Source organism: Drosophila subobscura, chromosome A (genome assembly GCF_008121235.1).
Source record: "Drosophila subobscura isolate 14011-0131.10 chromosome A, UCBerk_Dsub_1.0, whole genome shotgun sequence".
NCBI classification, from domain to species: domain Eukaryota; kingdom Metazoa; phylum Arthropoda; class Insecta; order Diptera; family Drosophilidae; genus Drosophila; species Drosophila subobscura.
This window is the reverse complement of record NC_048530.1, coordinates 3643129-3655140: the sequence shown is the minus strand read 5'-3', so window position 1 is coordinate 3655140 and position 12012 is coordinate 3643129. Positions and strand designations below refer to the sequence as shown.

At 50.7% G+C, this 12012-nt stretch overlaps 2 protein-coding genes across 2 annotated transcripts; both read right to left on the bottom strand.

The window, feature by feature from the left end:
- Window positions 1–2851: 2851 nt before the first annotated feature.
- Window positions 2852–4009, bottom strand: LOC117893162 (transcription factor SPT20 homolog). Its single transcript, XM_034799641.1, has 2 exons — window positions 3925–4009; window positions 2852–3831 (listed from the first exon to the last, which is right to left on the bottom strand). Exons 1-2 carry the CDS (start codon window positions 4007–4009, stop codon window positions 2852–2854), a joined length of 1065 nt encoding a protein of 354 aa, XP_034655532.1.
- A 1052-nt stretch (window positions 4010–5061) lies between these two features.
- On the bottom strand, window positions 5062–5766 carry LOC117891408 (zinc metalloproteinase nas-14). Its single transcript, XM_034796858.1, has one exon. It carries the CDS (start codon window positions 5697–5699, stop codon window positions 5085–5087), a length of 615 nt encoding a protein of 204 aa, XP_034652749.1. The 5' UTR covers window positions 5700–5766; the 3' UTR covers window positions 5062–5084.
- Window positions 5767–12012: the final 6246 nt, after the last annotated feature.

Genomic DNA, 12012 nt, shown 5'->3' with positions numbered 1-12012 from the left:
AGTCGAAGAGGGAGAAGTGCAAGGTTCAGGGAGAGACGCTGCTGCTGCTGCTGCTGCTGCTGCTGCTGCATTGGCTAATGAGAAATGCCAGTTACATGAATGTTAAGTAAAAGAAATGCACTCAAACATGCAGATGGAGAGATGCCCTAGAGAGAGACGGAGAGAGAGAGAGAGAGAGATTGCTCGTAAGTGCTGTCAATTTATTAATGCCCCAAGTGTTTGGGCAGAGGCATTTGCTCTGCACATTCCATTTTGCACTTGCATGTGTGCAGGCGGGGGAATGCATTTGTATATTTAATAGCAAATAATGCTAAATATTTATGTTTTCTGATGTACGTTTAGCTTGTTCCTTGGGCCGATACATTTATAGAGTCATAAAGGTCTACGTTTTGTTAATGGGAATCACATGTAAAACATGGAACGCATGAGAGCAACGGATCATCACAAAGCATTTACGCTCAGAGAGTTGCACACAGGGGGAGCAAGCGAACGAGCGAACTAGAGAGAGAGAGGGAGGGAGGGAGAGCTTTCTTTGGCACCTTTGCTCTCTGGTTAGCTAAAAACGTTTCTAGCTTCTCTGCCGCTGCGGGCCATCCGAAGCTTAGCCGCTCTGCCGCTGCTGCGGATCCACACGAAGCTTTTGCTGCGTGTGCCGACTGCGCTGCCCGGGATCTGTTTCTATGCGTAGAGCAAACGACGCTGTCCGGCGTGTGCGGCAGAAACTTCAATCAAAAGCTCGATGAAAGTCTCGCGGGTCTACCCTGCCACTGATCAATCTTAATTGAGCCAAAATTGTTGCGCTGTTCGTCAGTTTCCTTGTGGCTCGCACACGCCTGTCGTTCTGGTTGATTCAGCTGCGACGGTTTATGACTTGGCCATTGTGCTGGGGCCACCGCAAGCATTTCCTCTGCACTGACTGCACGCAGTAAGCGAGGGAGAGAGAGAGTGGCTTTGATGGGTCCCGTGGAATCCTGTGGCGGTGAAATCCTACTGCTGATGTTCTTGCAGTTAATGCTGCAGTTGCAGCTGCGGTGCCCTCGTCAGCGATAAAACCACAAAACAGCAACAGCAACGGCAATGGCAAAAGTGGTAGAAGTAGCAGCAGTGGGGAGTGGGAGTGGGAGTGGGAGCAGGATGTGGAGCTGGAGCTGTAGCTGTAGCTGCAGCGACGACAGGGAGAATCTTGGCGTGCAAGAACAATGAGGTGATAAACTTGCAGGCTCAACGCATGACAACGATACCCAACAACGACGACGACGACGACGACGACGACGACGACGACAACGACTACGTCACATTTTGATGGCTCCTTGGAGAGCAGACCCCCCTCCCCCTGGTTGGGGTCACCATCCAACATCCAGCAACCAGCAACCAGCAACCAGCAACCATAGCCACTCCCACTGCGGATTGGGCTGGGGAGGGAGGAGGAAGTGCAGCCATCCGCTTGCTGCTCGTTGTGTGCATGCAAACAACAAAGGAAAATCAGCAGCGCGTCTTTGGTTGGGGGCGATGTCATAGTCCTCCGTGGTCCCTTATGTACTGTGTCCTCCCCTGTGCCGGGCCTCCACTGTCCCCCTGCAGCATCCATACGTATACATACGTATTTTTTGTGTTGTTGCTGCTGCTGCTGCTGCTGCTTGCAGCTCTTTAACGTGTTTCAAAAGAAAAGTTGGTTGACTTTTGAATGACTTTCTTGGCGCGCGCTCGCTCGCTTGGCCCACCCTTCGGCCTCAAGCAGTTGCCCCAACCCCCACCCCCCAACCCGCAACCCCAACTCTGTCTCAACCCCAACCCCACCCCCCGCTCTGCTCCGGTCTGCTGTTGTTTGTTTTATGTGTTAAGTGCGCTGGGCCCAAGCGCGCAAATTTCTTCTTGTAACTGATGCTGACGTTGACATCGCACCCCCAAGCGACCTCCCCCTGTCCCCTCTTCATACACACAAAAATGTACCAGCAGAAGTACGAGTCGAGTCGAAAATCTAGTTACAATTAAAGTGACAGTCTGGCAACAGACAGCGAGACTCCCAGCGAGTCGCAGAGTCCAGCGCCGAGTCCAGAGACCCAACATCATAGAAATTGCATTCCCTTTGATCCTTTCTTTTGTTCCGAGCGAACTTTTCTGCTTTTCTTGCCAGATAAGAATGGCCAGCGCACACTTTGGAGTGATTAAAAAAGTGCACAATAGATGGATGGATGGATGGATGGGTTGCCAGGAATGCTACAGCATGGCTATGGCTAGGTGAACTCTCAGTCTTCAAGCACAAATAGATTCAGTTATGGTGATGCAAACTAAGGTGTGCGCTGCACAGGTCGATGGGAAATGACATCAACTCCTATCACAAATATCTATCTACATTTATATCCAACAAACTTTCATTTATATTCAAGTTTTCCAACTCAAGTAACGGCACTGTGAGGCAGTCAAATATTGCCTGTAAGTTGCTGTCGACCCACTCAGCTTCAGCTTCAGGGCATTCAGCTGTCGTTTAAGCTTTAACTGCGAGCTTTTGCTCTCTTCTGCTCCCTCTCGCTCGCTCCGTCGTGTCTGCCGTGGCCTGCACTTGTTTTAATTACTGTTCCGTGTTGATTCCCCAGCATCAAAAAAGAGACCGACATAAAGTGAATTTACAATTTTTGCCGGCACAACCAACTGGACACAGGTCGCACCCCACCGCACCGCACCGCACCGCACTCCCCTTGCCTTACTCGATTTCGAACTGCAAGTCCTCGTACTTGTCGACGTTTCGTTCGGTTTATTTGCACTTCTCTTTCTCTTTCTCTTTTTCTTTCTCTTTATTCGTTTACTGTGTCAGTGGTTAAGATCTGTTTCTGCTTCTGCTTCCCTCCCCCCCTTACACCTCGTTGTTGTCCTCGCGTATGCGTAAACGCTGCTGCTGCTGGCGCTGCCTTTGGGGCTGCTGGCGACGTCGACGCTGCTGCTGCTGCTTCTGCTTCTGCTGCTGCTGGCGACGACGCTGCTGCTGACGACGGCGCTTCTGCTGCTGCTGCTGTCTCTGCTTGTTGCCGTTGCCGTTGCCGTTGCCACGACGCTGGTTGGGCCGACGACGGCGCTGCGGCTGCACGCCGCGACGCGTGTTCTGGCTGCCATTTCCGTTGCCGTTGCGTATGCGTCGGCGTCGCACCACATTGCCATTTTGGCCGCGGCGACGCTTCTGCTGCTGCTTCTGCTTCTGCTGGGGACGACGGCGGCGACGACGATTTGCGCCCTGATTCTGCTGTCCACGCGGGTGATTGCTGTCCTGCTGCTGCTCTTCCTCCAGCTCCTGCTCACCATTCTGGAGCTCCTGCTGCTGCGGCTGCTGCTTCTCGGGCGCCTGCTGCTCCAGCTCCTCCTCCTGCGACTGCGACTGCGGCTTCTCGGTGCTGCTGACCTCAGCGGGCTGCTCGGCCGCACTGTTTCCCGACTTGATGGGCTTGATCTCGCCCACGCGCACGTTGGTCACCTGATCGCAGGGCACATCGCTGTAGATGACGACGTTGCCGTAGTTGCACACAATCTGTCCCTCGCCGTCGTCCGTCGCCTGCCGCCCCTCAATCGAGCCCATGCCGCGCTTGTCCTCGATCTCGTAGATGTTCCCCGCCTTGGTAATGAAACCCGTCACCTGCAGCGGCTTGGCATCCTTCACCTGCACGCTCGACTTCTCCACCTGAACGGGCACAGCCTCTGGCATCGGCACCGGCACCGGCACGAGATGCTTCTGCTTGCTGGGCGGTGCATTCACAATCATCATGGGCTTGGTGGGTCGCGCCTCCAGCTTGGGCGCACTTGTGGGCCGCACCGTGGAGCTGGTCAGCGGCGCCACCGTTTGGCCTTGGTTGCGAGCGGGGCAGAAACGATAAAATGAGATGCACATTCATTATCGGATTCGTGGCGAGGTGCCGTAAAGGATTCAAAAAAATTTACCGCTCACCAGCGAGAGGTCACTGGAAAGGGCCATCGCCCAGACCAGCGCCAGGATCATCGTCCAGAGTCCCTTATTGCCTGGCATGTTGCAACTGTTTCGCTTGCCGCAACTCACACTCAACTGAGTCGCGTTCCCTCCGAGAACTTCAACTTATATCAACTTCTCCAGCGATCGAACACTCGCGGATTTGCGCATAAATCATTCCCACTAACGGCATTTCTTTTGGCCAATTTTCGAGACCACAGATCTAGCATAATTAACTGTCGTGGCTGAGAGGCAAGAAGAGAAGATCAGCGGAAGAACGGCGACCCAAGGGGCGACCCATTTACCTCCATCTCCTCTTTCCACTCCGCACAGCAGGCAGGCAGGCGGGCAGGCAGGCAGGCGGGCGGGCAGGCAGAGTTCAATGGCTCAGCCACGAACTCTGCACACTCGCCTCATTAACATTCATATTTCTCCGATATACGCACACAAATTTCTAGCCCTGCTGCTCCTCTCTTTCGCCTCATTTTCTCACATTTTGATTATGCAAATTGCTTTCCAGCGCTGACCTGCGGCCAACCTCTTCCAAAAATCCAACTCAAAAGTGGCAGCAAACTGCTTGATAGTTTCTGGCAGCAGTCGCTGGGATTCATCATGTGTGCGCGTCTCTACTAAGAGTCTGCTAACAATATTATATTATTGGGATAAATATTCGCCATTGTTTACACATTTATTATTAACTTTTACTTGCTGGACAGCAAGCCAAGAACTGGTTTGCAATTCTTGACTTTATTTATGGAAAATGTAAACTTTGGAGTGGCTGTAAATCATGGCCGAGAGGGACAGCGAACATACATTAATAAATGCGCAAACACAAGCAGTACAACACTTGGATCATGAATATTTCTGGCCTCAAAGTAACTCCCGACTATTTCCAGTGCACCAATTTCCTTTGTTGACTTGAAAAACTTTCCGTTTGCTCTCTGCTACTCCAATTATCACATAAGCAGTGCAATTGCTGGTCCAAACCCAAATGATATTTGCACTTTCTACAACAAACATCAAAGCCACGATGATACATTTTTCCTCTCTTTTATTTTCAAATACAAAAAAAAACGTTTACAACACAAATAAAAATTAGAAATTACAAAAAAAATAAAGTTTTTTATTTGATTTCTTAGTTCCTGTGCCTGCGGCTCTGTCCCTCGTTCGGGGTTTGACTCTGTCGCTGGTTGTAGGAGCGCAGCGCCGCGGCCAGCTCGGTGAGCGATCCCTTTTGTGCCCTGTCCTGCTTGCGTTCCTGCTGCTTCCTCAACTGCTTGCACAGCTTCTTCAACTGCTTGCGCTCCTTCTTGGCCGACTTGGACTTGGTCTTTTCGCCGCTGTCCTCCTCGGAGGAGGAGGAGCCGCCGCGCTTCTTGCGACGACTGACCTCGGCGCACTGCTGCAGCAGCCTGGCCGCCTCCTCGTCATCGTTCTGGGGCTTGGGGGTGGTTGTGGTGGAGGAAGTCGTGGTGGTGCTGCTGCTGGCAGCTGCTGTTGTCGACTCAGCTTTCTGCTCTTTGGGCTTCGGCGTTGTCGTTGTCGTTGTCGTTGTTGTCGTTGTTGTCGTTGTGGTGGAGCCCGACTTATCCTCCTTGGGCTTGGCAGTGGTACTCGTGGTGCTTGTACTGCTTGCAATGCTTGGACTGCTTGTGCTGCTTGTCGTGGCCACCGTGGTGCTCTCCTGTGGACGCGCCAGACAGCAGCCGACCAGCAGCAGGCCAAACGAAATCCAAATTGCCGCACGCATTATTTCCTCTATCAGCCAACTGAAAACTCGTACTGCTCGCGGCCACAAAGCCCACAACTAAATGGAGATCAAGTCTAGGCATTTGCTTATATAGGCGGCACTTAGCGGGTCTGCCCCCCTGCCGCGGACAGACTGGTTTTCGGCTACGTCTATAAATTGTCATTAGACATTGAAATTTTCATAAATAATTTGTTGTTCGATTTCGGGGATTTTTCGCACCCTACAGCCGCCGCAGTCGAGTCCATGGGCAGCTCAGGAAAGAGTTTCGAAGAAGCTCCAACCCATGGCCCTGCCTGTCGCCTATGCCCCAGCCCCACCCCAGCACATATCGGATATAAAATAATGTCAATACATCAGCTAGACATTCGCATTTATGTGAGTTCCGCCTCGTCGCCTGTTTGTGCCGATCATTAGCGCCTCTGCGAATTGTTTGTCTGGCGAAACAACACTGCTGAGGGTGCCTCTAGCCCAGCATCAGCGATTTCCATGTTTATTTTTTTGTTAATAACAAGTACCCCAACAGCAAAGGCAACACTTGCCGCTGGACTCCGATTGATCACAACTTTCGAGTGAAAATAAATTACAGTTTCAGCGAATTTGTTCACTCAGCTTTTGATTAATATTTAAGAGAAATAATGCCACACAAATTGCAAACAAATGTAAAGCTGTTTTGTGGACATATTTCTGTACGATTTATGTTCATGCATGAATTATTTATTATTGGTTTATTTTGTTGAAAATTTCTAAAAATGCCACCGCGCAGAAAATAAATTCAAATACTTTCAGAGTTCTTTTCAGGCGATAAATATGACTACAATTTGGCAAGCAACTAATTTAGTTTGAGTTGAGTTACGACTGAGAAGCCAGAGCTGCCATCAGCGGCTCTTGGCTGCACTTTGTTCAGTTTTCTTTTGCTTCACACTCCTGACAATGCCGGGGTATCATTTTTCGTTGTTTTTGTTTCTGCGTATTTTGTTTCGGCTGCTCATAATGCCGCTAATTGTTTATCAATTACACTTGTTAATTGTTTAATTCGACGCGGCAGAGCTGGGGGACGAGTGTGCCTGGAATATCATACAAATTGCCGCATTTAAACAGAATCTGCCAGATGGGACCCACACACGACACTCACGATAACTTTTTTATATTTTATAAATACTTTTTTCTTGCCTTTCTTTGCGTATGTTGTCTGTTGGCCATTTGTACAAGTAATTGAATACAAAAAAACGTGCCACAGAAAACAAGAAAAACGAGTAATTAAAAAGCGCAAAAAGGACAAAAGAACGCGGCACTCCAGTGGCAGGCAGTGCGTGGCATGCCACCCACGTAATCCATATGCGAAACATTTCCAGCGCCGCACTGGGAATCCGTTAATTGCGTGCGAAACCGCTGCAGCCAGTCCTCGATATTTACACTTATTTATCACTTATTATAATTATAATTTGTGCAAAGAAAACGTTTCCCATCTAGTTTGCATTTCATTTTGCGTTCCCGCACTCAAAGTCTCTCCGCCATTTTGATGGCAAAAATGTGTACAAATTGCCAGTTTAATATTTGGAGGAGGAGCCACACTTCAAGGCCAACTGCACCACATCAGCGGACGGTGGACACATTGTGTGCCAGCCACCAAGGACGCTGCAAGAGCAAGTGACCAACGTCCTGCAGAACGCAGCGAGAATCTGCAGCGACATTGTTCAGCTTCAGACAGGAGGAGCAGAAGGAGCAGAAGGAGCAGACCCCAACAAAGTCTCAGGCGGCGTAGCTTTGCCCTCCAAAAGGATTCATCCAATTCAAATTGAAATTCTGCTGCCCAATAAATGAACTTTAAATACAAGATGCATTTTGTTGCATTTTTATTATCTATTTATTTATTTTCTGCTGCATTTTGTGGCTTACAATTTGTTGCAGGAATTATGTTGTTAATTTTCAGGTGCTTGCTCTTTCCCCCTCCCTAAAACAGTTTCTCTTTGCCACATCTATGCCTGAGTCTGCCACATTCATTTTGTAATTAATTGACTTTTATTTTATTCAATTTGTAGATCCCAAAACGGGTTTCTGTGGCATCGAATTTCGCCCATTTAAAGCTTAATAAATCAACTCAAACTGAAAGACGTTTTGGAACTCTTTTTTTGGTGGGGCACTTCCATGTCTTGCCCCTTGCTTGTGGCAGCTTTGCTCCCCCCAAATGTTCGCCATTTAAATTTGGGTGGCAATGGGCGGAAAACTTCGTGGCTCTGCGGCCTTGTTGAATGTTTACAATGGCCAAAAACTACAGTTTCATGTCAGAACTCCACTCCACCCCCCCTCTCTCTGGCCACACAAATTATCATCATAAGCGGCACGGTAATGAGCGGCGAAGGAACTTTCCAAACGGGCGCTGATGGCCAAAAGAGGAAAGTTGACACGGGCACAAACGAACCGAAACCGACTCCCAGTCAACTTCACTTCGAGTGCATTTCCATCTTATCCCTTCCCCACCCCCCTCCTTGGTGTTTCCTCGAGGAATACTTTTCGCTGACAAGTGCATTTTCATAAAGATAATATTTCAAGCAGCACAAGAGGAGAGACGCGGCAGCAGCGCAGTTCTCGCCGAAAAATTGTCGTAAAATTGTGGCTTGGAGCCAGGGACTGGCGTCGCGTCGCAGCACCGCTGCTGGGCAGTGCGACTCGTTGAATGGCCACCAAGTGAGCTAAAACGCGACTGTGCTAAAAGCCCGAGCCGAGCCTGTGCTAAACTTTAGACACTGACGAGGCTGCCGTGTGCCGAGCGCAGACGAGCGGCAGCCGAAGTGGCTCGGTTGTGCGGGCGCAGGCGCAGGCGCTGGGAGCGGGCAGCGGCAGCGCCGTTAACAGTGGCCGAGCAGCAGCCCAGCAGCGGCGTAACAGCGCACCAGCAGCAGCTGGGCAGAGTGGGAACAGTTTTTGGCCAAAGGCCGCAGGGGTTAAGCGAGAGGCAGGGGCCGAGGCCGAGGCCCGCTCCAACTTTCGTTGCTTTTCTTTCATTTCACCTTTTTCGTAGGTGGATTTTTGCGGCATTTTCACTTTGGTGATGCGTGTGGCATGTTTAACGGCACTTGATGATGCAACAGCAGCAGCAGCGGCACAGCTGCACCCATGCATGCCACCAACCCCCAGCCCCCGCCTGTCCATTCCACATCCAACATGGCAAATGCATTTCAATTGCTTCCAATTCTCGTTGCACTTCATTAAACTCAATGTCGACATTCGACAGCAGCAGCAGCAGCAGCAGGAGGACCGAGTGGCAGGCCTGACCTGCCGTGCCACGTGACCTTCACACACAGAGGGAGAGGGAGAGAGCAGGGGCTCCCCCCAAATACACGCACTGGAGGATGCAGGAGGCAGCAGCACGTAGAACGCAGACAGCCACAAAAAGTGGCAAAAAAATCACACAATAAACTCACCGCAAGAAAAGAGAATGCCCCAAATTATGCCACACACAGAAGGAAGCGTCGCACCCCGCCTCCTGCTGCCATTTGTCCATTTTAATCAGCGGTGCAGGCGGCGGGAAGCAAGCCTCTGATTAGATAATGTAATTTTTGGGCAGAGAACTGCAGGAGCCTGCGGAGTGCGGCCCCTGCCCTTCCTCCCTGTTCTCTCCGGTGTGCTGCACACTTCCTGCTGTCCATTGGCTTGTCACTTGAAGGGGGCCACGAAGGAGAGAGCGGAGAACTCTCCCTGCCAACGCCTGTGCCCCCTGTCTTCTTTTTTCGTTGCATACTTTCTGGGCAGCTGGCTTTGAGTTTAGGCTTGGAATGCAATCGAATGCTATAATTTCCATTAAACTGATTTCCCCACGGCTGCAAAGTGCAAGTCGAAAGGCCCAACAAATGTTTGCCAATCGACTGGCCGCGACTGCTGCCTGCCTGCCTCACAGATCGGAGCGGAGGCCACCAGAGCCACCAGTTAATGGCCGCAAAACCAAACAGCAAGGAGTGCAGCCACTCCCTCGAGCCAAGCTCGAGTCGAATATAAATTGAATTGAGTGCCAACAGAGCACAGAGTCCGCAGCATAAATAAACCAACGGCTCAAAGTGCTGCCAGCAGGCCAGGGCCTGCAACTCCTCAAAGATCAACATCGAACAAAAAAATACCAGCCAGAAATCACCTAAATAATGACACAAAAAAAGAAGCTAATCAAAAAATCGCAGCCAAAGCCCAAGGCTAATGAGCGACTCTCGGTTTCAGTTGCAACTTTAGCTCCAACCCAAAAAGTGATCGTGTTCCCAGAGTGAGTTCCCCCTTCGCGGGAGACATAAACAAACTCGAGATAAAGCCGAGCTCCAGAAGTGTCTAGTGGGGGAGAGTGAGAGTGAGAGTGAGGGAGCGATCGGCGCTTGGAGAAGTGTCAGTGGGTGCTCCAGGGTCCTGCTGCTGCGGCTGCTGCTTCCTTAAGCCTTCAGCTGTGAGCACTCATGGAGAGTGGGAGGCTAAGCCACAGCTGCTTCGGGGGGTCCCTGCCCGGCCACCGTCTGTCTGTCTGTCCGTGTGTCACCTGCGACTCATGCACAAATAATTGTCCCCACATTTCCGCCACACATAAAAACCAATTCACTTTTCGGCTAATACGAACAAACGCCACAAAACTTTTTGCACGCAATGCAATAATTTCGGTACACTGCCCGAGCAGCTGCAAGAACTTTGAGCTATTATTGGTGATATTTGAGAGGTGCCCCGGCAGACTCCTAAGCGAATAAACAAACGCCGATGAGTCCCCCCCCCAACGACTGCTCTCAGCTCATGTTTGTCTCGGGCAAAAGTACAAGAAATGTTTTGTTATAATTAAGTCTGGAAATAGTTCCCATAAGCCCAGCAGAAGTTTGTTTGGAGCAGAAGATTCCTTGGGAGTTGCTTCGAGTATTTCCTGGAAGTGTGTTTTCCGCAGCGACTTTCTGCTGTTTGCTTTTGTCGCTATAATATTTCCATAAGCTGCCGTTCAACCCCCGCACACTCCGCACACTCCGCACAGTGCCTGCCCATTGCAATGTTTCCCTTTGCGCATTTGTTGAATGTCAGTCAGTCAGTTAGTCCTGGTGTCAGTCAGGCTTGGACGTCGCATTTTCAAGTCGTTAAATGCTTTTGCAGCTCGTCATTGTCGTTGCACTTTGGACTTGCAACCGGGACACACTGCACCCCAACCGCCGCTCTCTCGCTCTCTCGCTCTCGCTGAGGGGTTCGTTGTCGTGTCGCTGGCATTGTCAATGCTTTCGACTTCCTTCCGCTTTTGGCCAACAAATTTGCGTTGCGCATGCAGGGCCAGTAGCCCCAGGCAAACATAATCATCATTATTGCTGCAATCAGCATATTTGGCAGGCTTGAAGCTCCTGTTTCGAGTCAGTCTGCCTCCCTCCCACCTGCCTCCCTGTCCTGCACGAAGGCATGGCACACTTTTGCCCAGCCATGGCCCACTCTCTCCCTTTCCCCCCGCCCGTTTAGTTGTGTGGTTATGCTTAATATCCGTCATTAAAATTTTTGCTTCTCTCCTTTTTTGCTGTTTTGTTTGCCGTTGGGGCAGGCCCAAAAGGGCCGTGGGCCGTGGGCCGTGGCGGGGCAGAGGTGCGTGGGTCCTGCTGAACCCCGCTGAACTGAGCCAATACACGTGCATTATGCAAATACGACGAGTGTGTGTGGTGGGGCCAGAGCCACTGGCATGGCCACGATAAGAATCCATTGCGCAGAAATTAATTAGTCAATTTGCATGAAATTTATGTACAAAGCGCGAACAAACGAAACCAAAATGAGTGGCAAATGGACTGGAGTGCCCCAGACTTTGGTTTAGCAAAAGGTTTTCCGGCTCTTCGGGAACTCTGCTTTGATCATTCAACAATAATCATGCACACGACAAACAACTGTTCACAATGATTTTTCTTTTCTCTTCTTTTGCATTTTTCTTCCAATCTCCCAGGAACTTTCAATTGTTGCAATGGCATCTCACGCTTCCATTTGCTGCGATGGTTGTGGCAATGAGAACCTCCTCGGCTATCGCTTCAAGTGCTTGAAGTGCGCCGACTATGATCTGTGCCGGACTTGCTATGACGGGAAGGTGGTGACAATGAACCATCACTGGGGGCATGCCATGCAGTGTTTGCTGGACGAGGATGCCAAGCGACTGCACTTTGCCGGCGAGCCAATGCCGGTGCTGAGCGCCGATAGCTTCACCTGCCCCGTCTGCGGCATTATGGGCCACTCGGAGGTGGACCTGGTGAAGCATGTGGACGAGGAGCATCGCGACTTCAGCGGCCTCGTCATTTGTCCTTTGTGCGTGGCCGTGCCCTCGGCCCATCCCGATCTGCTG